At 34.1% G+C, this 27609-nt stretch overlaps 1 protein-coding gene across 9 annotated transcripts; it reads right to left on the bottom strand.

Annotated features, from left to right (window-relative positions):
• Positions 1 to 38: 38 nt before the first annotated feature.
• On the bottom strand, positions 39 to 27123 carry LOC105224217 (transmembrane protein 120 homolog). Of its 9 annotated transcripts, XM_049456262.1 has the most exons (10): positions 26463 to 26612; positions 25894 to 26082; positions 25686 to 25858; positions 24066 to 24184; positions 12794 to 12923; positions 10297 to 10436; positions 7729 to 7946; positions 7277 to 7503; positions 6593 to 6745; positions 39 to 908 (listed from the first exon to the last, which is right to left on the bottom strand). In XM_049456262.1, exons 3-10 carry the CDS (start codon positions 25746 to 25748, stop codon positions 609 to 611), a joined length of 1350 nt encoding a protein of 449 aa, XP_049312219.1. In that variant the 5' UTR covers positions 25749 to 25858; positions 25894 to 26082; positions 26463 to 26612; the 3' UTR covers positions 39 to 608. The 9 variants fall into 9 exon arrangements, with proteins under 9 accessions (XP_049312219.1, XP_049312220.1, XP_011200530.2 ...); XM_049456263.1 differs by lacking the exon at positions 26463 to 26612 and adding an exon at positions 27019 to 27123 and having other exon boundaries at positions 25686 to 26086; XM_011202228.4 differs by lacking the exon at positions 26463 to 26612 and adding an exon at positions 26702 to 26962 and having other exon boundaries at positions 25686 to 26082.
• Positions 27124 to 27609: the final 486 nt, after the last annotated feature.

Raw genomic sequence — 27609 nt, 5'->3', positions numbered from 1 at the left:
ACTTGCTTGCTTTAGCATACAATTAAAATTAGTTGTGGTTATAGTAGTAGTTACTATGCTTTGTATTAAAAAAAGCACAATCACACATTTATTTAAAAATTGCAATAAATAAAAAGAGTTGCTTACAAATACAATTCATTACATTTTCTATATTTTTTGATATTTTTCACTATTTTTAGTACTAATATTAAATGAAAGGTGTTTTTGTTGCTCTATAAAATTAAAGGGGGTCTACTACGCATAGTAATAGTGCAACACATTTGCCGCTTTCAAAGACGCCACATTTTGCTCTTATTTAAAATTGTTGTTTTTGTTGGTCTTTATGTGAGCATTTTCTGGTATATCACAAATAATAAAATTCATTTTGATATATTTTCTGAAAATGTTCAATTTTTTTTTTGTTTTTACTTCACTACACTTACATACATATGTATGTATGTATGTATGCAATTTCCTTCAATCTCTTTTCGTTCCTTAGTTAATTTTTTTTCTACATTTTGTGTACTAATCAAACCTTGAAAATATCAGGTTTCACTTAATTGAAAGAACCCAAGCACACTCTGCAACACTCTGCACCGCTGCTCGGGCTGGTGGAGCTGCTACATTTTTTAATTGGTCTTCTTATCCTCTGGTTTCGTCAATTCCACATCCTGCTCGGGTTCTTGTTGCTGTTGCTGTTGTGCTTTGTGTTGGTTTTGCTTGACCTCACCATCTGCTGGTGTGATTGCATTACCGGTGCTAATTGATGACGTTTTTGTTGTCGTATCTATTGTTGTTGCTGCTGTTGCTGTTCCTGTTGTTGTTGTTTGTTCTGCTGCATCGCCTATGTTTTGGAAGGAGGTAGAGTTTTCTAATTTATTATTGGCTAGCAATTGCTGGCTGGAAATGTCCGTTTCACTGATGCTATTCTGTAGTGTGTTGTTGGTGTGTGAGTGTGTGCGGGAGAGAGAGAGAGAGGAAGGGAAATTCATTAAACATTCGTGTTATTCATAAATTAATGACATTTAAGGCAATAGAAACAAAGGCTTTATGTTACACATAAGTATATGTATATGTGTATATATGTATATTTATGCTAGCTTGTTGCTTACAATGCTTAAAATTCAGTTTAAATGCTATTCACTTTTGTGAATTTTTTTTAAGCACAATATTTTATGTGTGTTCAATATATACATATATTGTATGTATGTATATTAGTATAGTGTGATGATTGTGGGTCGAATCTAAACGATAACAGTAATATATACATACATACATATATGCATATATGAGGGTGAACGAAAACAAACGCCAAAGCCAAATCAAAAAATCAAGTAAAAAAAAAAAAAAAACACGGAAAAAAATAAATTAAAAAAAATTTAAATTAAAAAAAATAAAATAAATCAAAATAAAATAAAAAATAAAGATAAAATAAAAAAAAACTAAAAATATAATAAAAAAAACTAAAATTAAAAAAAAAAAATCAAAATAAAAAATAAAAAATAATATAAAAATATAGAAATACATACAATTAAAAAAAAAAAATCTAAATAAAATTAAAAACATTAAAGTGAAAAAAAAATAAAGAAAAACTAAAATAAAAATAAAAAAAATAAAATAAATCAAAATAAAATAAAAAATAAAGATAAAATTAAAAAAAAAACTAAAAATGGAATAAAAAAAAACTAAAATTAAAAAAAAAGTAAAAATAAAACTTTAATAAAAAATATAAAAATACATAAAATAAAAATAAAATTCAAAACATTAAAATGAAAAAAAATAATAAAAAACTAAAATTAAAAAATAAGTGATAATATAAAAAAAAATATATATAAGAATACATAAAATGAAACTAAAAATTAAATTAAAAACAAATTTAAAAAAATAAAATTTGAAACTAAAAAATAAAAATAAATTTTAAAACAAAACATCAAAAAATTTAGTAAATTGAAATATTGAAAGATTCTATTCGACCGGCCGTCTTATGGCCAATCCACTATTTTTTATGTGGCATGGTATTTATGGTATAAAATAGAGCTTAAAGTTTGCTCCACACCATGTCCTTGCCATAACCTTAAGTATCAGCACAGTCTGTAAACACCTAAGATTAAAAAAGGCATGTGTAACTTCGATCTATATATCTAAGCTTTTAATAACAGTTTTAGACACGTGTCGTTTTGTTACGTGAAGTTACGTGTTGAACTAAATACATGTGCACATTATAGAAAGCAACACTTCAGAGACAAAAAAATAAAAAAAAAATCGGCGAACAGTCCCCTGTAAAATAGAAAACTGTCAGCGCAGCGGCAGCTCTAATTCTGATAAGATTGGGACATTTACAAAAGATAAGGCGTCAGTTCGTCCGTACAATAGCTGATGCTTAAATGGATCTAGCAGATTAGAGTTCAGCACTCCGGTTTTCGATGCTTCCTCGTACCATAAAAACAAAAAAAAAACATCTCGGAAGGTTATATTTTTTATCAGCGATTCATTATGCCGGTCGCCTTTGCTGCATATACGATCCAGAGCCATAAAATTCGTACTTTAGCCTTATGAAGACTGCGATCTGATGCGGAAATGTCTCAATAGACTTGAAGCCCATGAACTATTACTACGGTTGAAAGGACATACACACATACATATGTATATACAGCAGTGTTCATGGATAGGTTCCAACAGAAAAATCAAATTAAAAATACAAACTATGAATTCTATACTTCTAAAGAGTAATTTTTAGGTATTTTTACGTAGTTTTTGATATATTTGTATTTTTTACTAACAAAGATTTATTAAAAAAAAACTAAAAAATTTGCCTGTTCCCGAAAATAGTAGTGAAAAGAAAAGAGAAACAAAAAAAATTAAATTTTATATAATATTTATTTTTATTACATCCATACACGGACGTTTCCATGGGGTCTATTAGATCCTGACTTCGTCTCATAAGGATTTAATTCCATGCATTTTTGAACACTAGCCAAAGTTGCGTCCTACTTTATGTACCTATTTGCTATTCCTACAACTCGTTTAATATTTCGCCATAAATCTACGATTGCATTCAGGTCCATTGCCTGCGCTGGCCAGAATATTACGTCGGTCCTTTCTGTTTCAAACTGCACCATAAATAACTTGGCAAGTCAAAAAAAAAATATTAGAAAGGATCTTTAAATATAAGAAGCGGTTGCAGGACTATTTACAACACTTTTAACTTTAAGATATTGTACAATTTAATAATACAATAATATTTTCTTTCATTCAATTCTTATTACAAAGTGACTCCATATATTAAATTGATTGGGTACCCCTGGTTTAGTTCAGTTCTGTTGTTGTTGTAACGGTTACCTAGTCCCCATTAAGATGGTTAGGATTAGATAAGTTGTCATCGAGGTCATCCAACGGTAGGCCCAGGAAACGTGCTGTTTCGACCTGGTCGGACCAAAGGGAGAGGGGTGTCACATGAGTGGGGTTGGTTGGGCATGCAAAGAGGTGGCCAGTGTCATGTGGAGTTTGTTAGACTCCGGTAGTGCGTGAAGGTCGGGAGTAGCAAGGCCTCAAATGTTCTCACTACTGGTGAGAGGAGAGCTATCGATACTGGGAGGACGAACTGAGTAGAACAGTGCTCACAACAGCCGGTGCTTTCTGCATTGTTACACTATGCGCATAGCTTTATGACGATAATCGGCCGTCATCTTAGTCATGGCAAATAAATTTTGCAACAAAGAAATTATTTTCAATAAAATATATCAATTTTTTTCATTTTTCATAATTTTTTTTTTCAAATTAATTTCGAAATCATTTTTTATTTATTACAATAAAATAAAAAAAACTTAAAATTATAATTTAAAAGAAAAAACTTAAAATTAAAATTTATAGAAAAATCAATTTAGACACAACGAACTCACAAAAAAACACAAAAACTTAAGGAATATTAGCATAATTTTTTATTATTTTACATACATGCGCATTAGACGTATTTTGGGTTACTTAAAAACTAAAACACATTTAAGAGGAAACATTTGTTTTATTCTTTATCTACAATATAATTTATATTTTTTTATAAACATTGCTTACTTGAAATAAATGTTTTTATTATTAATACTCGTATGCTTAATACAATCGTTTTGGCAGCTGGATAATTTTGATTATTAATTATTTTAATATTTAAATATTGGAAATTAAAATAATTTAACAATAATTACCTAATTTTAATTATTTTGCGTTTAAGTACAATGTTTAACAAAAAACATAACTTAACGGGTTCGGGGATTATGGGCTGAAATGTAATCCTGAGCAGAGGTAGGGAGAAAGTCATTAATTATCGCCCAATTCTTTACAAGGAAAACCTTTAAAATTTGTATTAAAAATTAATTAACAAAAAATTACGGCAAAGTAATTGCGGTTGTGACCAAAGCGTGATTTTGAGTTAGGATGTTTTTTGTTAAAAGCGAATTATAGATTAAAGAGAATTTTATACATTGTAAGTAGTAAAAAAATTAATGGTGTGACTAATCTGAGTATTAGTTTTAGTTAAAGAAAGTAAATATGGCAAGAAGTTAGCTTAAGATATATTAGTGGAAGAAGATTTGTGTTAATTAATTAAAATAATTAATGAGACTTTAAAAATAATGAAGAAATTTTAAATATTTTTTTACTTCAACTAAATAAATTGTTATTTATTATTATTGTTATTATTTATATAAAGTACATTTTTTTTAAATAAATTTTTTAAAGTAAATTCTTAAATTTTAGAATTAAAATTAAAAATGATTTTAATTTGGAAAATTATTATTTTTATTATTTATTTAATTAATTAAACTTTTTTTAATTAAATAAACTTTTCTAATTATTTATTTAATTAAAATTAAAAATAAAATAAAATAAAATAATATTTTAATAATTATCCAAATTTAAATTCGCTTTTAAATTAAATAATTAAAAAAATAAATTTCCAAACTTACATTCCTTTTAATTTTTTTTTTCTAAAATTTAGGAATTTATTTACAAAAATATATGTATATGTATATATGTACATATATATACATATTTATATATAATTCTTTAGAATAATAAAAAATAAGTATTTGAAGATAAAAGAATTAAAAAAAAACTAAATGTACATATAAATATGTTAGTTTTTAGCAATTTTTTTTATTTATTTCAGATTTAGATTTTTTTTCAATTTTTTTTTTTTACCGGAACTTGACAGTTAACTGCTTGAATCAAAAAGTTGTTTCGCAACTTTAAGCTTATAAAGAAAATTTTTGAAATTCGGATTAGTTTTAATGACTTCTTAACCTTAAAATTTCAAAAAAATTATTATGCAATTTGATTTGCATTGCAGGCGTATACTATACAAATAATATTAGTTACAATAATACAAAAGCTTTAGAGCTTTAAGCTTATGTCGCTTTTAAATTTTATTTTTCTTTATATTTATTTTTAATTTTAGTATGAAATAATTGTAAAAAATAAACTAAAAGCTTCTTTGGAGCTTTAAGCTTAAAAAGGAAAATTTTGAAATTCCGGTTATTTTTGATTTCAATTACTGCCTAACCTTAAAACTCCCAAAAAATAGTTATTATTATGATTTGCATTGCAGGTGTATACCCTACAAATCATAATACTTAGAACAATGCATTGTTAGAAAAAGCTTTAAGCTTATGCCAAAAGCTGTTTTTAAACGCAGTTTATTTTTATTTAAATTTAGTTTTAATTTTACTATGAAAAGTATGAAATAATTAATAAAAACTAAAAGCTTCTTCAGAGCTTTAAGCTTATAAAGCGCTTTTTCAAAATTTGGGTTATTTTCTATTACTTATTTTTGATTATAACTTACAAAAATAGTTCTACAATTTGATTTTCACTATGGCAGTATGTACAAATTATAATAATTCGTACAATGCAATGTTAAAGTAAAAGCTTTTTCATAGCTTTAACCAAAATTGTTTCTAAACGTAATTTATTTTTTCTTTAAATAAGTAAACAATACAAATCGTAACATAATAGTTGTTGCAAAGAGCTTTAAAGCTTATGCCAAAAGCTGTTTTTATACGCAGTTTATTTTTATTTAAAAAGCTTTTTCATTATTTGAGTTATTTTAAATTCAATTTCTTTTTGAATCGTAAAATAAAAGCTTTTTCATAGCTTTAAACAAAATTATTTCTAAACGCAGTTTATAATGTATAATAACATAATTGTAATAATTTAAAAGTTGAAAGCGTTTTTGAAGCTTTAAGCTTGCAAAGCATTATTTTCAAAGTCGTCTTATTATTATTATTTTAGCGAAACTATAATTTTTGCAATATTTATTAATTAGCAATGTAGAGAAATAGAAAGAAATAGGCAATAAGAAATGAAAGCTCTAGGCTTGTAAAAAGCTCAGGTGTCACATACTACAGCCCATAAATATCGGAAACCAAATAATATATAAGATTTGAACTTAAATCCAACCCACAAGATTTTTTTGCAGAAAAAAATGAGATCATACAAACTTTGTCTTAAATTTATGAAATTTCTTATATAAAGCTAGCTAGTATGCAGTGTGATGGATAATTAAAGCGCTATAACACATACAAATTTAAGTGAATGCTTTGGCATTCAACCATTCCATACTCACCCTCATCATTTTGCGCAATTTCATCGATGTGCCCATAGACTGCAGGCGATAGCGTTCCTTGGCACGTTCGCGTATCTTCTCCGGCACCACCAACAGTGTGGTGATAATGTTGCCGCTGAACAGCAGCAGGAAGAAGCCGCACATCACCGACACCTACAGTGCAACAAACACGAAAAAAAGAAAAACGAAATGCAACAAGAAAAATGGTTGAGTCAGCCAAATTAAATAATGCAGAAAACGGTGAGTGCTCGATAAAAGGCGGAAAGTCAACAAAGATTAAGCACACACACGCATACACGCAGGCAGCAGCAGCGCATGCGAATTAGCTGAAATGTATTAATCAATTAGCCAGCAAATCAGGCACAATCAATCAATGCATTAAGCCCAGCACGCAATCAAGGGACACATACACACAGCCGCATATGCATGAGGCACGTGCAGACGCTTTGAGTTGCACCACAAGTGTAGATGTGCCTGCAGCAAGGCGCCTGGCACGCTGCTGCTGCCTACTGTCACTCAAGTACCCACTCAATAAATCACACAGGCAGCCAGTCAGCCAAGCGGGCAAGCAACAAATATACAGCAACAGCAAATTAAATGTCCTTGACAAGCGCTCACTTAAGAGACTGACGTATGCGACGCTTACGGCAAGTAGCGGCAGTCGCATTTCAAGCATATACTTACATGCCACGGTGCGCCCGGTGGATACGTTGTCAACTTGTACAACGTCCATGCATTGTATGCTTGGAATGTATAGCCGCCGAATAGAAATGGTAGCAAGAAGCTCAGGCCACGCCACATCCACGAGTGGAAACCCTCAATGGTGATATCCATGTTGTGACGTTCGCCGAGCGCCTTCAGTCGATAGAGCAAACCCTTTTGGTAGCCAAATTGCAGATACTGCACAATGTCTGTAATGTGGAGAAAGCAAAAAAAAAGATTATTGTTGTTGTTGCATATAATAAATAGGTAATAGCACGGCAAATAAATCAGCAATTTGTAAGTCAGCCAGTTTGGTGGTGTGTGTATTGGGTGTGTTTACGTTAAGGCTAAACGCGCCTAATACAAATGATACTGTTGACATGATAAGTACGTCTGCGTCGCGGCAGCTTGGCTACGGCTACTTGACTACTTACTGATATAGACATTGAAGTACATGAATTGTGTGCGGAACAACTGCCAGTGCTCGCCCTGCGGCCACACAAGCAATACGCCGGCAGCGGCGGTTGAGATGAAATGATGCGCTCGCCACCAGCCCTTGATGCGCGAACCGTTCACTTTGAGTATCGATTCACGTATGGTGAGGGTGCAGTAATACCAGACCAGCAGGAATATGTAAGCCAGCTCTAGGGCCCTGTGGGTGGAAGGCAACAAGTGTCATATTAGTGTTATATGTAGTTTAAGAGAGGTTTAGAGGAAAGGTTTAGTGAAAAAATAATGAAATAAAAAAAAAAAATATAATTGAGAAAAATTTTGCGAAAAGTAATATTTATATATTATTATTATTAAATAAATCTCCAATTAGTTAAAGATATTTAAAAAAAAATAAACTTTTAGATTAGGAGGGGTGGACAAAATCTTTATTTAACAAAATATAAATGTAATTGAAAGAATATTTAATGAGAAGAAAAATTTTTTCAATGTACAATTACATTAGGTGTTGGTCTGTGCTAAACTGTAATTTATGCACCTAAATGTAGGCAATGATTAGGTGCTGGCCTGTGCTAAACTATGAGTTATGCACCTAAATGTAGGCAATGATTTATGAGTGGTATTATAATACTCTTTAACAAGAGTCATGAATATTATAAGAGAGTTAAAAGGGACTGATAAGAGTGAAAAATATTAACTCCCCTAAAAATGTTAAGGAATTTCAAGAAAGCCAAAAGCAATGCGACTAGTGAAACAATTTTTAAATTTTGCGGAAAGTTGCCGGATTACCATTTTACAGACAAAAATTATAATAATTGCGGTTACGTAAACCGACCGTCGTGGAAAGTCAAGATTTGTCAAGCAGAAACTACTTGGAGAGGAGTGCATTATTCTGCCACGTTTGCAGCCTCCTCGTTTGCATTTCACTACATTCAGGCGACAGGTGCATCTTAGTTTATGGCCGTTCCCAAAGCAGCGGGCTCTAAGTAGCCGGAATGGACCCGAATTTTTATCCGGGTTAAGTTGTCAACCCGACAACATTCCTCGAAATTACTTTAGAAATGTTTTCTGCCGCTTTAACAACAACAACCGGCCGTCTGATTGTGCATCGACCGCAGTCGGGTTTAAGTAACCGGAACGAACCGGCCCAGGACTGTCAACTCGGCACCATTCCTCGAAATTGCTTCAGGGAAGTTTTCTGTCGGTACAACAACAACAACCGTCAGTTCAAATGCCTTGTATGTTGCCAACAACGTTTTTTTTGTCTTTTCCCAAGCCGTTGCCGGCTAGCGACTTGAGGATTTTTTTGCGGCTCTATATTTTAGCAATAAACGCAGTAATGTGAGGAGTGTAGGAGGAGGAAAGGCTGTCAAATGTAACGTCTAAAATCTTAGGGTTGTTGACAGTCGGAATTTTGATCCGGTTTTAAGATCCGGTCTGTACGCTTTAAGATCCGGTCCCTACGTTCAATTACTGAATATGGCAGATGATTTAGCGGGAAAATGTGTCAGGCTTGGAGAGGAGAAGCAAGAAAGGTCGATGAGACGGTCGTTTATTTTCATGCCATCGGTTAGTTTGCCTGAAGTCAATGTTGTACAATCATCTGGATATAAATGATAACATTGGCATATTTCCATGAAGTAAAATATCATAACTCATCAAAAATTCAGAGTGTTTTTACTTTTACTAATTTTTTCTTCCTCAATTATTATGCCATTTTCGAGTTACCAAAAAATGTAATTGAAAACTTGTAAAATTTTTATTAACTAATAATAACAATGAATCCTAAACAAATATTTTTTCATATCTCAACTACGCTGACACAAACTGTTTTAACACAACAAGTTCCTTTCAAGCAAAGATAATTGAGTTTTCATGTAAAATCTGATTTAATGACATACTACGGCTTATTGGAAAGCCAATTAAAAACTCGCTGCTAAAAAATATTATTTTTTAATGCGATTTTTTAGGTACCAACCCAAACCAAAACGTAGAAGTTTGTCCTGACGTTATCAAAACAACTTTTTACCACGCGATTTGGAGCGAAAAAGATAGTATTAAGCGTAAATTAAGAGAACGAAAAGCAAATTATGAACAATTCGTAGAAATTCTTTGGCAAACAAATATTTGGAATGACATTCGAATGCAATTAGAAAACAATTTGCGAAACTCAATGAGAGCAGAGCAATAATTTTGACGGAAATTATTACGCTACGGTGTGAAAATGATGAAATAAATGAGTGCAGTAAGTAGTGGGAGGGGGTTAAAGAAGGCGGGAGACTCATAAACAGCGCAACGAAGAGAAAAGTACTAAACAAATAGCGCCATCAAAAAGGACAAGCGCTAAAGTTCAAGCATGAAAGCCAACGAAAAGGACAAACATAAGACGATGGCAAAGGTTGAGGTGAGCAGCAGGAAAATTAAAAGCAAAGCGAGCATTTCGCATTTCCTGAGAACCAACGATGCTGTAAAGCACAGTGCGACGTGGACGTGCTTGACTCGACTGCCACGTACGCCTTCACTAACTGTACAGCACACTAACACTAACTCACCTGTAGTTGAATATCAAATTGAGAAATGCCATTAACAGTCCAATTACGTTGAGTATTAATTTAAACTTTTCATAGTCATCTTTATAGCGAACTTTGTCGTTTCTGTTCAAAATTGATACGTTGACATCGCCGAGAATGATCTGCAAGAAAAATACAAACGTATTGAAATTAATAATATTAATGGAGTAGAGAGATGCAAAATGGTTTGATAATGTCGTAAATATGTAAAGAGAAATTACAAGCCATAATACAAGTCATAAAAAAAATGAAGAAAAAAAGTACAAAAAAGATGAATGGCAAAGGATAAAAATAAACATCGTCGTTTGACCTCAAATGTGTAAGCATCACTCCAAAGGAAATTGCGAAAATTGATAGTTGAGCTGAAAGAATAATATTTTTCTCCACCGCACTTCACCAACCCCTATCAGCCGCGCATATCGAAAACTATAAACGAGCGAAAGGATTCCAATGTAAACAAATGGCGAAAATTTGCATTTCAAATTGCTCGTTGACACCAGCTAAACCAGCAATGCCCCGCCCACAGTTTCGTTATCTGCCAGAGCGTGTCTCAAAAGCCAAATGCTGCCGGGTCATAAATAAGCCGTAAACGAAACGTAAACAAATAGCTCAACGTGGTAACGAGTACGGAGTAGAAAAAAGCTATGGGAAAATATAATCAAATACTGTTGTTGTTATGGCGAGTATTATAAATAGCGCTGAAAGGTCAATGCAAGTTCATGAAAGCGTAGCGGAGACGGCAATAGAGCAAAGGTATGTGACGTAATTGCAATGCGATACAATTAAGTGACGTTTTTATTATTATTTGTAAAAAGGGGATAAGTGATATTCTATTTGAAACGGTACTAAACATAAAAGGACTGGGTAAGGAACTTAGTTTAGCTATTTTTCATACATCACAAGAGTCAAAGGTAAAATAATAGGCAAAAGCGGAGTATATACGAATCCTTAGTTCCAATCGGGTTTTTAACTAAACAATTGTGGTTCCAAAAGTAAACTTATATAATGCTGATAGCTTTTGTGATCGATTCTTGGGTTAAATCTGACATTTCAGTTTCAAATTGATGAGTAGTATAGGTTACATACCAACCGATCAAATTTGACTCGGAATGGTGCATTTAAACTGCGTGCGCAACCCGAAACGACAAAAAATAAAGTTTTTTTTAACAATTTTTTTATGCTCGTGTGAAGTTTGATCTCCAAATAACAATTAGCGTTTTATTTGTCGGATGATTTTTACCATGAAAAAAATCTGAACGATAAGTTTGCTTGAAATTTGAGTTTCTAATGGAATCACGGTTGCGGAAACCTTAAAAATCTTGCAAAATTTTTTTGGTGGATCTACTTTATCATGCACTCAAGTATTTGAGTAACTCAAAGCATTCACAAAAGGTGGTGAGGTCAAGGTTGTTTCTTGCGAGTCGTCCATCTAACTCTCTCTGTTAAAGAGAGTGCTTGTAATGCATTAAAGAGATAGCAGAGGATTTTAACATTCTTTATTGATCGACTCAAACATTTTGATTAATGTTTTTGGTATGAAGCGAGTTAATGCTAGACTCACACCAAAAAAAATGGATCTCTGGGTAAACCGAAGACAATTCGAGGTCCCAAAAGAGCTGCTTGACAACGCCGCTGAGGACTCTACATTCATTGAACATATTGTTACTGCTGACAGGGTGTAGTTATGTAGAATATGACGTCGATACTGTCCAACTGAAAAATCTGGCGAATGGCGATACGGAAATGAGCGAAAACTGTAAGAAGTCAACTTCGCTGATGGCTTTGAAGGCCCATCCGAAGTTTAGAACTAGTTTTGGCAGTCTGCTGAAGTGCAGCGAAAGCATAACACCAGGAGATAGTCGTCACACTGCCACATGGCTCCCACGTTACTGTTGACACTGTCTATCTTGGAACCAGTATTAATACCAGCAACAATATCAGCCTCGAAATCCAACGCAGAATAAGTTTTGACAACTGCTGCTACTCAGTCCGAGTAAACAATTGAAAATTAAAGTCTTCTCCCAACGAACAAAGGCCAAACTCTATAATCCCGTCCTGCTATATGGTGCAGACGCATTAGCAGGATTATAAAAATTATCGACTACCTCAAAACTACAAAGATTTGATAAGAACTTGACAACAGAAGTCAAGTAATGATTGATCAACTTCGTATTTCCAGCTTTCCCGCTTTTGAAATCTTGATTAAGAAGGATTTGGAAATGCAGAAAAAGTTATGACCATTAGGGTGATTCAAAAAAAATTTTATCATGCTTGGAGAGGCTTTCTTAGAGCTTAGAGGTGTCTAGGAACCTATTTTTCAGAGTACCAAACGAAAAAAAAAAAAAATTTTGAATCACCCTAATGACCATAGAATAAAAAATGAAGGCAGGATAAGTGAGATATATTAAAAATATATTTCTATAAATAATGAAAAAATAATATAGCATTTTCTATTTATGTAATGAGGTTAGACACTTACCTTGAGATATAATCCCGATTTGGTGGGTAATGACTGTTCGATTTCGTGTATCTGCGCTTTACGCTTCAGTGTGTTTTTATTCAATTCCTCCACTTTGCTCTTCTCTTCCGGCGTTTGAGCTGTTTTGCATCTAGATAGTAGACAAAAAAACAAAAACAATAGAACGGAAATATGAATTTAATGTTTTGTGAGCAGCAAAATGCAATTATAAAAATATTATACATTTTTTAATAGCAAAATCAAAACAAAAAGCGCTGGAAATAAAACGGAACAGGGAAATAAAAACACACCGATTATTCGTGTAGATAACTTTGTGTCGGCAATAATAATAATTTTTTATTGCAATGGACCGTGTAATTGGAAATATATACATATTTACATAAATAACCATAAATAGCAATAAAAGAAGAAGTAATTAACCGTTTAATGTGCATTAATATATGCAGGCGCACATCGATTATTACAACTAAGAATTTCAATTTTTATTTTTAATTTTTTTTAATTTCTGTGGCATAATTGTGGCGACGCCTCAAAATCACGTAACAACAATTAATCAAACTTCAGTTTTGTTCTATGAACTATATTGAGCCCGTTAAATTTAGGATGGATAAAAGTCCATTTTACGGTGGGGGTAAATACATAACATAGCAGTCCGTCCGTCGAGCAGTCAGCGCAAAGAGCAAAGTGCGCGGATATTTTCTGAAACTTTTATTGGGATCATTAGAAAACTAAAATATCGATTATGATAAGAAGCAATATCGATATTTAAATTTATTGGCATGGAGAGTTAGAAACCGGTTGACGACTACCACCGGCAATTAACTGTAATTAAACTTTAGACCTTTTGCAACACAAAGTAATAAAAAACACAGAAACAGCATAAGAAAATAATTAATAACAATGCAAAGCGTTAAGTTTGGTTGCACCGAAGGTATAATGCCCTGCACAAATACAAAATATTCCTTAGAAGAACCTGATTTTGATCGGTCAGTTTGTATACTATGCTAACGTGGTCCGATGTCGGCAATTCTGACAAATGAACAGTTTCTACTGGAGAAAATGACGTGTGCAAGATTTCAGACCGATATCTCAAAAACTGTGGGATTATTTCGTATACTAGTACGAGGTTTGACAATTAAGTAATGAGACTGATTTTATTGCCGCGCTTGTGGTAAACCTGTGACCTTGAAATTCCCTTTCTCTATTTCCGGCATCCCTCCCCTCTCCATTGATGTATGTACCATCGCTCTAACTTGTTTAGTTTGTGTGTTTGTAGTGCTCGTCACGAAAATCGAAAAACGAAAACAAGGGCAACGCGTCGCGATAAAATTTTGCGCCAGATTGGTCGAAACAGCTTCGGAAACGTACGCTAAAATTGTAAGAGTATATGGTGGTAGTGCTCTTAGACCCGGAAACCAAACGCCAAAGCTTAAAATGGTTGTCTTCGCGCGCCCCACGCCCGAAAAAAGCTCGCATGAGCAAGTCGAAGGTGAAAACGATGATTATTGCCTTTTTCGATAGCCGTGGAATCGTCCACAAAGAATTCGTTCCACCGGGGAAAACTGCGAATCAAGTCTACTATTGCCAAGTACTCGAAAGATTTCGAAAACGAGTCAACAGGGTGCGCCCAGACATCGCTCGTAACTGGATCCTTCATCACGACAACGCGTCGTTCCACACCACCCTCAGCGTGTCCCAGTATTTGGCCTCTAAAGGGATCGCCGTGTTGCAACAGCCGCCTTATTCGCCCGACATGTCACCCTGTGACTTTTTTTGTTTCCTAAAACAAAATCGGTGGTCAAAGGAACCCATTTTGAGCCGATTACGGGCAGGCGGCCGTAACAAGGATACTCGCGGACATCCCAGTCGAAGCGTTCCAGAAATGTTAAGAAGCATGGAAAACGCGCTGGAATCGCTGTATAGCTGTCCAAGAGGACTACTTTGAAGGAGATGGCAGAGTTGTAGAATAATTTTCAAATATACGGTTTTTATGGAACCAGTCTCACTACTTAATTGTCATACCTCGTATATATAGACAGACGAACTCCATAATTGCTTCATATTTGACGGATTATCTTTCCCTAGAGCTTGTTTGACCTCTGTCCAAAGATTCTCATTTGGATTGAGGACCGGTGACTGAGCCGGCCAACCCATAACCTCAACTCCATTTAGAGCAAACCAATTTTTTGCCAACCTGCTCGTATGCTTAGGTTCATTATCTTGTTTATAAACCCATTTCAACGGCACTTTCCATTTAACGTGTGGTTGTATAGTCGACTCCATTATTTGAACATACAATTCGGTATTCATGTTTTCTTTAATCCACAATAACGGACCTGTATATCATAGTAAGAGAGGCACCCCCATACATTGATTTTGGCACCTCCAAGTATCACCGTCCGTGAAAAATATTTAGGATCAAATGAAGCGTTTACTGGCCTCCATAAATACTGTCGGCCTCCTCGGGAACCAGATACAACAATTTTTGTTTCGACGGATCACAATATGTTGCGCCATTTTTCGACTAACCAATACAGGTGCTCTTCAGCAAATTGAAATCTGACCTGCACGTGCCGGAGTTTAAGTAATGGCACCTTTCTTGGGCCCCTGTCATAGACTTTTGAACTTTTTTCTTATTGTGGAAGCAGTGAGACTAAGATTTAACTCATCTTAATTTTTTTTTTACATTTTTTTTTAGGTATAAAATGGCTTTTTTAGTGCTAAAGCCACAAATCTGTCTCAGAAGTCTCAAGATAAATATTTTTGTTAGATTTTCTTAATAAAAAAAAAAGGAATTATACATACGTTTCACCCTGTATTCACTTAAAAATTTCCCAAAAACATGTTCATCATAACCACAATGCATCTTCATTAAAATGTTATTAAGTTTATGTGAATCAAGATAAGAAAGACACTGGTAGTCTACCCAAGTCTGTCAACTATTGGCCGCACATAATCCACCACATTTTGTCTAGTTTCTCGTCTAGCACACGATATTCATGCTTCCGTTGCGTGTTGCTCAAAATTTATTTTAAAATTCAGCGATTAATTGTTGACAAATCTCTTTGTGTGTTTGTATGTATAATTAATTAGTCAGTTTTAATATAAACAAATGCATTTCAATTGCCGATTTGTAAAATGTAAAACATATGCTTGAACTATGTACATATGTATGTACGTTTGTATATAAGCAATATATAGGCAAATATCATTCGTGATAAGCTTCGGTGACAAAGCGCTTAACAGTGATTTCCCACAAAGTTGATGATTGATTAATTTACTTTGGACTTTGGACTGTCCGAGAATGACTAAACATTTTGATTTACAACTTCTGTGTGTTCACAAACAATTTCGGGAATTCTGTAACCTTCTTGATTGTACTGCACACAGCTGATTGTAATAAATATTGATTATAAATGCGTTGAATCATGTAATTTTATTAGCTAGAGATATGATACGATATGAGTTCAGTTTTGGACCAGCTTAGTAGTGAGAAGGAGGAAGGGGTCTGCTAATAACCTCGGCTATTCGTTAAGGCATGTCCTACAAAGTGAAAAATCGATTTTTAATAGTATTGCACATACTCCAATCACTTATGCCCATTTCACGGGGTATTTGACGTTTAGATAATTTATTTTTAGATGACACTATGATTTCTACATTCATCTTTATTGACAACACCATGCTGTTGTTGTTATAACCTAATCCTGTTAGGATCTAACGGTAACCCCAGGAAACGTGCTGTTTAGACGGGATCGAACCATAGAGAGAAGGGTGTCAGATGTGTAGGAAGGCATGTGTAGGGTCATGCGGCGACTCATTGCACGCTGGACATGTTTGATATGATATGGGAGACATCAAGAGGCATTCTGTCGCAGTTTGGATTGCAGAATTCTGGCATGTTTGTAGTTTAGCCGTCCGCTTTCACTGCATCCAGGTGCTAAGGACCGGCCGGCCGATTCCCTTGGATGTTGCCAACAACGTTTCTTTGTCTTTTCCCCATGTGCTGTCGTCTAGCGACTTGAGGATTTTGTTGCGGCTTTGTATAATCTTAGGTCTATTGACAATCGGAATTGGACGCCATCGCCTGCAATATTTAAGTCAAGTCTATACTACTTTATCCAGTTTGTAAATATGGTCACTGTGGGTTTGTGGGGCAGAATGTTAGGTTCCGTGCAACGAGACAGCGAGAAAGGTCGGATAGATAGCAGTTTACGTTGGAGCACATGCCATCAGTTTCATTGCCCGACGTTATTACCGTACAATCATCAGCTTAGGAGGTGCAGAAATTGCCTTTGGTGGTTGAGGGAGTTTCAAGATGTAGAAGTAAAGCAGCACTGGGAAAAGGACACCACCCTGCGGAGTCCCTGTTTAAATCTCCTCAATTTAGAGTTTTTACCTCGAAATAGTGTGGATGATTGACGACCGCTGAGGTAGTTCATAGTCCGCCTCTTCAGTCCTGGAGGGAGCGTAGATTTTTCGGTGTCTCAAAGTAGCATTGTGTGATTGACTGTATCAAACGCTTTTAACAAGTCCAACGCTACGGGAATCGTCTCTCGCAGGGTGGTTTTTGGTTGAGGCCGTGAACTTTCTGGGCGTTTATGACACTGGGTGCTGTGGTGGTGCTGTGCACTTTGTGGAAGCCATGCTGGTGGTTTGCTAGACTCAGGTGGTGTGTGAAGGTCTGGAGTAGCAAAGACTCAAGTGTCTTCACTACTGGGGAGAGGACAGTTATTGGACGATAGGACTCCTTTTAAATGGCGGGATTTAGGGATCACTCTCAGCGACAGGTTGAGGACTTTGGTGCGGTAGCTTACTCCCGTCGAGCCTAGGAGCATGTTGATTCCATCAGCACTAATAGATTTGGCCGATTTTGCCCTGTTGATCTCTCTGAACCTCCTCATCGGTGAAAGTCAGTGACAACACCATGTGCAACTCTACTTATTTTTACAACTGACTCAAAAGAAAATACCGAAGGTACTAAAATAAACTCGTGCAGAGACTAACTGTTTCAAAAATAACGGTAAACTAATATAGTTATATAACAAATAAGTGAAACAAGACAAATAGTGAATTTCGAGTGAATAGTGACAGTTTAAAAATAGAATATTAGAAAAAATTCGAATGCGTCGGATTTTTTTTTTCTCTGAGTATTTGTATTATATATTATTTTTGCAATCATTTACTTATTTATGTATCTTTTTTTCAAAAAAAATTAAATACTCTTACTTTTAGTTAATTTAAAGATATTTCGATATTTTACTATTATTTTTTTTTAATTTAATTTTTTTTGTGTTATTTTTTTTTTAATTTTTTTGTTTTTTTTTATTTTTGTATTATTTTTTTTTTTAATTTTTTAATTTTTTTTTTGTTTTGATTATTTTTTTCCTATTATTGTAGTTAACATTTTTTATTCTGAAACTTAAATACCAAAACCGAATTGGAGGTCAAATATCCGTACAAAACACCCTTGTAGCTAGCAAAGCGCAAAACTGCTGCGAGTGCGCACAAAATATGCAAATAAATATTGTAGATAATTGCATAAATTGCATATTATTTTTATTTTGTTTTTATTTGTGTATTTTTAATGTTTGTTTTGATTACACGGGCAGCAGCAGCGCCCGATCGCCTCTGACAAAACGCGCGCTCTCACATCAACTATGCTTTTATTGTTTTAAATCACTTTTAATTTGAATTTATTCAGCCGGCCGGTGCGACAAAAACAACAGCAATACATAGTACTACCGGTCATTGAGCGCAATCCGCTTTACAAGCCTGGCTTAGCCAATAAAGTGTACTTAAGCAATTGCTCACAGGTTCGCCTCTACTAGGAGCGAGTGAAACGCAAGCCGCTGCAATTTAGCTGTATTTTGTTTTTATTTTTGTAATTCACAACTTACATCATTTATTGCTCGACTTAATGACCCACCTTGAGGTTTTGGGGACGGCTTGACTGCCTGCCGGCGCATGCAATACGTGTACGAGCTATTAAAATCGCAAATTGCAATGTGAAATCGCGAAAAAGACGCTCAGCTCAGCGTATGCTACATACATATGAATGTATATGTACATATGTAAGTAAATATTACACTTGTGCGGTACTTATACATACATATATGCATTTAGTTCCTACTTAATTCATTCGCAATCAATTCAATTACTTTGGATTTACCTTTGCACTGCAAATTGCAATATTTATTTCCAAGATTTTGTTTTATTTCCACTTTGTTCTCACTTTTATTCTTGGTAAATATGTATTTGTCAAGCGAAATCTGATAAAAAAACATGACAGATAAAAATGCGTATTTTATTTTGATTTTTTGCACAAATGCCACTCAAAGGTCGGAATGCATATTTGATTGTTAAAGTAAATACCAAGCAACAGGTACAGAGGGTGTTACTTGTGGCTGAGAGCACAGTAGAATGTAAACACAAATGCTATAGCAGCAAAGGGAAGAAATAATGAAAGTAAATTTTTTTTAATATCTTTTGTTTAAACCCAAATATTTTTTAAAAGAAGAAAAAGTTCCCACAGATATCTAGCATAGTCGCAAGTGTCAATATACATACATATCAACACATATGTACATATACAAATAAATATACATACATATGTATATGTATGTATTAAACGTTGTCTGTAATGCTTAACTTAACGACTAGAGCGACACTGAGACCAACGACCTCAAACCCATATTTAACCACTTCGAACTTTTTGTTTTTTGTAAACTCCGTCAAAAGAGCTTCAAAAATTCCTTATCATCAATAATTTAGATTCGACAGGTTTAATGGCAGATAAATATAGGAGCATACATACATACATACATATGTTGACATGCAGAATTGCGACTCTTTTCGCTTGCAAAATGTATGCTTTCACATATTTAAAAATAATACAAAAAGCAAATCGATATTAAGAGTTCGTAACTAAAATCTTTGTTGTTATTGTTGCATAAAACATTTTCCAAACAGATTTTTGCACTGTAAACGAGGTATTAGACATCTATCACGGTCTTAGGTACCCGTTACAACAACAACAAGCACTATCTCTGCAAGTTAAGGGACCTTGCTGTAGTTGACAACTATTTTTCGAAAAATCTTCTCAAATCGTTGAACATATCCAATTTTAGATGAAATAGTAAACAATATACGAAATCAAAAAGAATATACATACGAATATTGGATAGTGTAGAAATCAAATTGAGCCTGAATCTTGCACTTTAGGATTTTCCGTGTTATAAACGACACTTTAGTTATGAAGCTTTATAGAATAATGCGTCCCTGTTGATAATCCAAAGCTTCCTTTCATACAAAGAAATGCCAACAATTTTTGAAACACCAAAAAGGAGATGACAAGAGCCCTAATTCGTCGCCTTTAAATTTCGTAATCTTCAAATGCCCTTAGCGGCTCGGTTTATACATTGTTTGGTTGATCGAAAAGGAGAGGCACGCGAGCACCAGACCACAGCGGCCGCACTTAGGCCCGGTTCATATATTGAAACTGGGTTCTCTTATATGACGTCATTCTTGACTTCAAATGCCATTTGATACCAAACGGAACGCGCTCTCAATTCTAATTCATCCGTAGCAAAAGCAGTTGTATAAATATATCCCATTTTACTAGTGCAATGTATGACGCAAAATAAAAACAAGTATGGAATGTCTATAAAAAGAAGAAAGATAAAATTATAGCTATGGTTGCACTGAAACTATAGTACTATTCGATACAAGTAAAAAAGTTTTTCATACATGATTTTTATTTTAATCGATTCGTACGTTTTTTGCTACAGTAGTCCGATCTGAACAATTTGTTTGGAGATTGTCTCGTTAACTTGGACAGTAAAAGACCTCTGACGTTTCCTTTTTGGTCTTACAAATTTTGTAGAAAACTTAATATACCCTATTCGGGGTATAAAAATAATAAACCACAAACAAGTAATGAAGGTCTGGAGTCGGGTATAACCGAATATTTTATACTCTCACAACTTGCAAGAATCAAAGCATGATATTTCCGATAGTTTCTTAGATGTTTGATTTGCATACTAAAAAGTGAAGGAATCAGTTGGAACTTAAAGTAAGGATGGGCGGTACACCCCCATTCTCTAATTCTTAAAACTGTTCCTATAAGGTCCTTTCTTACCATCATGATCAGTGAGTTATCGCGCCTTTAATAGTTTTCAACAAAATCGTTCTATGGAAAGTGGTTGTGGTTATTGACGCATTTGACCCATTTCCACAGCGTACAAAGAGGTGCTATGAGGACTTATTTTCAGCAAGTTTTGTTAATTTAGCTTCAGCGGTTTGAAAGTAATCTACATTAAATCTACGGAAGCTGCCGCGCTCCTTGGTTGCTAAGGAACACGTGGACCAAGTTTCATTAAGACATTTTTACTGAAGTTATCGCTTGCACGGATAGACAGATAGGTACAGACACCCGGATATTTATACAGATACAATGTACATAACACTATATCTATTTCGATTAGTTTTAGATGATCCAAAAGACCTTTACGTGAACAAAACTATTATACCCTGTAACAACATGTTGTGCGAGTATAAAAATACGCATGAAAGACAACACTGTTGTTGTAGTAAGGGACATACGAGTATACTGCACTCGCCTGAGAATGAATATTCACGCTCTGCGCTCTAAGCTTTATACATACTTACATACATACATTCATACAAACATATTTATATATAGTACATTGTATTTTATTCTATTTCGGGAAAAATCACGCGACATTGCAATTTCTGTTCTATCTATTCTTTTTTGCTTGTCGTCATAAAATTCTATACAAAGTAATACAAAGCAAAAAAACCAAATGCAAATCAAAGAAAATAAAATAAAAGCTTTGACGGCAGCTTCAGCGACACAGAGGCTTGCAAAGCAAATACCAAAGCACATGTAGATAATAGACATAACAGCTGATTACGTGAAAAAAGCAAAAGCTAAACACAAATAGACGGCTCTCCGCTCCAAACAACGGCTGAGTCACGTTGAAGGTTGAGAGAGGCTTGACTTGATTTCATAGCTTGGCATATTATTTGCTTAATTTAAATTGCACTTGCTGTTGTTACTGTTGTTGGATTTCATTTGTGCACGGTTCTTAGTTGTTTTTGTTTCAGAAAATTTATTTTTCATGCAAATTTTATTGCTAAATTTATAACGCTTTATTTGTTTATTGAATAATAAGTTTGGGCATCCGCGAGTAGTTGGAAGATTTTTTTTTATTTTTGATAGACTGAATATATGGGTGTGTGTGTGCATATATATGTGTAGGTGGTTGTATTAATGATTCGAGTGTTTACCGCTTTTTTCAAATTTGGAATATTTTAGAAAAAACTTGCTAATGCAGCAGTGCAGGTGGCAGAAGCTTGATATAGAATAGAATTCCAGTTTCAAACTCTAGTTAATTTTGACTAGGCAGGGAAGAAAGTCAGAAGAAGTAATTTACTTATGCATGTATGTATGTAAGTAAATATATATGTACATACATTCGACAATTTCAATAGGTTTTTATTAAGAGAGCTAGTTAACCCTGCTGATCATTCAAATAGTAACACAACAGTGCATCTAACCTCATATAAACGGAAGAAAGCCGATTTTGTCAGCGACTTCCAAACTTTGGGTCCATAATCTGGTCGAAGTATAATTTTTGAGCCCGAAATCACCATAATATACAAACCATAAAAGCATGATATCTTGCACAGAATTCATTTTACTTCTTACTAAAAATGCACATCAATCTGGATAAATAAAATATTCTCTTCAATCAAATACATATTCATATTCAACAGGGGCCACATAGACTTTTATCAGGAATTTTCGGTTAATTACCAACAACAAGTTCAATGTATAATTTGATGACTATTTAATTATACATAAGACAATTTCGTTTTATTTTGTGCAAAAAATATTCAATGACACAACAAAGCAAGTGTTGTATGGAGGCGGGGCACAAGAAAATAAAAATACCTATTAGCGTTAAATGATAAGCAAAAATAAAAAGTATTTTGCTTAATTTCCAGTCTGAATACAAGGAAAACGATATACATATGTACATAGATTATAGCAATATATGTAGATACATACATACATATGTATGTATATACTTATGTATGTATCACCAATCAATGTTCAAAGATTGGCAAGCGATAATTGCAAAAACACGAAAAAATGTGCCAAAACGCAGAAGGTGTAAGTTAAATAAAAAAAATTAAAAAATGCGATAAGCCTTTGGACAACACTAACAAATTTGCTGCTTTACTGCTCGTAACTAATGCAACAATCAGTCGTGGCAAAGCGCTGCCACAAGTTTGTACACATTCATTAAGCAATTTAATTGCACTGCCCTATTTGATTGGTCTCACACGTACATATGTATGTAGGTATGGGTTGTGGACAACATAATAAATAAATAAACATTTCGTTTTAATGCATAACTGATGGAGAGCACATCGAAACGTCTAGGTGTTTTTATTTAAAATCGTGTCGGCAAACAAGCTCAGGTGCTAAACGCTTATCAGTAGCCAAGCGCTGTTGCTGATAGCGATAAAAACAAAGCGGTGCGCGTAGAGTGGGAATAAAAACCAAAGCGATTTATATGCACATACACATTACACATTAACACTTTTAAATTCGCATGCGTGTGTGGCGAAAAAAGCACTTCGGCATCAAACCAGTTTGGCCCTTCAGAAGGGTGCGTTCATATCGGAACATTTATGAATATTGTTTGCAAGTACTTTGCCCATAGGCAAGCCTTGGACTTTGTAGCTTCTTGTCTTTCATACGATAAAATGTGCGCACGCTTATTGCCGCACACGCTTGTATGTTTACCATGCGTCTGTCAGATGCTGGTTTACAGAGCACATTAAACTGTCGAAATTTTCCTTCCTTTTTAATGTTTTTTCTGTATTATTTGTTGTCTACAAAACCAGCCGCAATGTCACGTGTAGGGTGAATGGTCTCCACCGCACTGCCGCTCGCTACATGCGTGACTGTGAGTACTGATAGAGCTGCTTCTTAGCACTAAGCACTTTTTATATAGTGTTATTAGTGATTTTGGATAACTGACAGTCTGGCTGCCTTGACAAGCGTATTGACTTAATTATACGAGTTTTTTTGTTGCATTGCATGCTGTTTTTATGACATTGAATTGCAAAATAAACCACAACTAGCCAATATTAATGAAGTTTATGTGTTTATGTGCGAATAATACTAAAATTTATTTTTGTGTTTTTATAGATATAAATTTTCAAAGCGACTTACTGCTTTAGTGAAGCTGTAATTTGATTCATCCGATAACGCTGATGTTTTATTTCATTGAAACATTTCTGCTGATGACTGTGGAGTTGTTCCAGCAACTCAATATATCGCCGATTGCAATCCTATGATGAATGAAAAATGCGTAAAATATTTAGTGCTTTATTATTATTTGGTTTAAGTTATCAAGAATGTTGATAAGCAAATCTATAAATATGAAACTAAGTACATGTTTATATACTTATACATATGTAGATATAACAATATGTACATATTTGAACTGAATTTTATAGTATGAACTATTCCAAAAATTTTTAAATTAAACATTTTCATTTCTTTGGTGGAAAGTATATTTCTTCTATTATATTCAACAACACAAATTTACGAATTTCACACGAGTTTTTGAAAAAAAAAAATTCATTAATATTTACGTCACTATTTTATGCTAGGCACGAGTATTATTAACATCAAGTTTTTATTGTCAGATAAATATGCACTAAAAATGTCCGCTCATTGATTATACCCTGGACAGGGGTTATTAAGTCTGCGCGTATACTAGTCCCTCAGTTTTTGATACAGCGATCAGAAATTTTGCACATTCCGCTGCTTATTGGTCGAACCACCGATATCGAACTACTCAACAGTATATAACTGCCATACAAACTGAACGATAAAATTTAGTTCTTGTATAGAAAACTGTTTTATTTGACAAGATGTTTTCACGAAATTTAGCATAAATTATTGCCCAAGGCAACGCTAAAATGTACTAACAAATTATTTGGATCAGACCACACAAACAGAACGATTAATATCAAATTCTTGCATGGAATTTTTTTTGTTTCTGAAGGGTATTATAGTTTCGGTGCAATCGAAGTTAAGGTTTTTTCTTGTTGTTTTTTTTAACTGCAATATTTTTTTCATATCACATACATACATATATGCATACATTAATATGCGAGTATTTATTGTTTATATTGCAGTTTTTTTAAAAACCATAATAAAAACAAAATAATTGAGAAAATCTCAATAAGCGTAACAAAAAATTTGCATAATAGTCGGACCGGAAGTTTAACGAAAGGTCAAAATACATCAATAATATCGCAAGCAAACCATAATAAATATTTTTTGCAACTTCCGTAAAGAAGATGAAGTACATACATACATATGTATGTATGTGAAGGTCGTTTTTTCTTCCATAGTTAAAATGCAATTTAATGTTTGGCAATGCACCTTTGGTTGAAATTATATTGCTTTTGCTTGTATTGTTTCGATTTAACAATATAGAAAAAATTGTTATTTACGTTAAAACGCATAACGGAGTTACAAAATTCGTCGTTAACAATGACTCACAATTTTTTTAATTTAAGTGCAAATGTGTTGCAATTCACTTTTCTTGCTTTGTGTCTGTAAGTAGGCACATAAAACCGTTGAACTCGTAATTTTATTTAATGTTTTATGTATGCAAGTGTGCTGAAATATGGCAACAAAATACAATAAATATTAAATTATAAATTTCCGCATTTATGTTGTTCAACTATAACCCTAGTCCAATTTATTCCATATGCAACAGTTGTTGACTTTTACTTTTACAAAAACAATTTTAAGGAAAGCATTACTTCTACTTACCTCGAGTTCATTGTACTCTTTGGTGAGTTCGTCCCACTCGTTTCGCAATGTGTCTATATTCATTTTGTCCTTCTGTACTAGCGCACTCCTTGCATGCACAATTTTATTAACTCACCACGAGGGAAGCAATGTGACTTCTTGACTGGCGCAAAGTCGAACGGAGCATAAAAGGAAATGCGGATAACTTCTTGGTTGTGAAGCAAGAGTAGGTAGGAGTGGATTTGTTGCGCTGATAACACTTTGTTTACAAACTGCCAGTTTCACAGCCAAGCAAATCAAAATCAGCTGGTTGAGTTTGAGGTAATGTGCGTGTGTAACAGCTGCCGACCACTGGAGCAGTTGTGGGAACTGTCCCTTGTTGTTTTACCAACTGCAGTTTTAATTAATTGTATTGGAACTGTCTGACCGAACCGAGAAATGAAAGAGAATAAATAAAATGAGACACCAATGCTAGCGTTATAACCTACAAGGGGTTGAAGAACCGGTTAAATAACAAAATAAAGAATTAATACGAATTTGAACGTTTATTGTGGAGAGTATCGTATACACACGTTTAATAGCAATTAAATAGCACGTATTTAGTTGTTCCAAAGGATGTATGTTTAGGGATTGTAGTCGCAATACACTACATATGCTCGTATGACTGTTGAACTATGCGGTTCTGTGACGTAGGTACATGACAACGTCAATAGCTTTACACGTTTCGATTTTCTTTCTTTTTTAAACGTTTTATTGTCACTTCCCGTGGGCGACGCACAACTATTCAACAACACTTACGTGTGAAAGTAAAATAAATTTCTTGTATTATCACGTCACTACGAAATTTATATATTTCCAGCTATGTACTGTAGTGGGCGCACTGCTTCTTTAACCGCTCGCTAGGAGCACTACTAAACAATTGATATTTTTAACAAATTATAATAGTGAGTTTACTTTGTTTTCTTGTGCGACGTTTGCTTGGACAACAAGCGCTCATGGAGCACACTCACGACGTGCACATCTCTTGAAATACTCACGCCACTCTTTCCGCTCAACAAAATACGTTTGTTGATTAGATAAATAATTTAGCATATAGTTGATTTGTATTGTATAAACATTTATAATATATGTAGAAGCTCCAGCCTATGTAGACATCGCTTGCAGCAAGCGTAGCCACGCTAGCAGACGCACAGCCAGTCAATTTTTTAATGATTCATTCTCGGCTCTCCACTGTATTTATTGACTTATTTTCACTTCTCACACACGAGTCAAGAATATAATATGACTTTTTGGGCACGGTTTCCTAAAATTTATGTAATTTTCCATTAATAAATCGATTTCCGTTGCAATTTACCTTCAGAAAAATGTTCACGCCGGCGATTTCTGCGCATTCCTTCTTTTTTGACGCTTTATTTCTCATTTTCGCCTTTCCTTTGTTGACAGCTGTTGCTATTTCAGTCTCTTGTGTGGCTGTCATGCTGACATTCGTACGTGGTGTGTTTGTGGTGAATATGACTAGGTCGCTTGGCAAAGGTGGTGGAAAAATTTAAATGCTTTGTTTTGCTTGAATGGAAATATAAATTTTAAATTTTACGGAACCGGACTTCCTGCGGTGTAGCCACTTAAAAATTATTGGGAAATGAAATAGAAAATTTATTGCAATTTCTATAAAAATCATACTAATTTTACTTTTAATTATAAAAATATTATAAAATTAAATTCAAAACAAAAACAGATTGTCTTTATTGGTGTGGCGGTTAACTAAATCCTGGTTGTGGATTCATTACATGCAAGACAAACGTTTAGTTTTGCGGGTATATTCTGGTTAAGTAGGTATTGAACCACCTACAGTATCCATCACGAAGTTTCGACTCCAAATACGCCATTCGCTGGGTGGGAGTATGTGAAGGTGTTAATAGCTTCATTGTTAATGGCGTTCAGTGCG

This window comes from Bactrocera dorsalis, chromosome 4, assembly GCF_023373825.1.
Source record: "Bactrocera dorsalis isolate Fly_Bdor chromosome 4, ASM2337382v1, whole genome shotgun sequence".
Classification (NCBI taxonomy): Eukaryota; Metazoa; Arthropoda; class Insecta; order Diptera; family Tephritidae; genus Bactrocera; species Bactrocera dorsalis.
Note: the sequence above shows the minus strand (reverse complement) of the source record. Positions and strands in the feature narration are given on the sequence as shown.

What these genes read in the sequence shown, in the direction of transcription:
- LOC105224217 (XM_049456263.1), bottom strand. Translation starts at nt 25,748, where the DNA reads ATGAATATAGACACATTGCGAAACGAGTGGGACGAACTCACCAAAGAG. An exon ending in ATTACAGCTTCACTAAAGCA is followed by an intron (nt 12,924 to 24,065) that starts GTAAGTCGCTTT and finishes TCTACTATCTAG; the next exon opens with ATGCAAAACAGCTCAAACGC. An exon ending in GTACTTCAATGTCTATATCA is followed by an intron (nt 7,504 to 7,728) that starts GTAAGTAGTCAA and finishes TCCACATTACAG; the next exon opens with ACATTGTGCAGTATCTGCAA.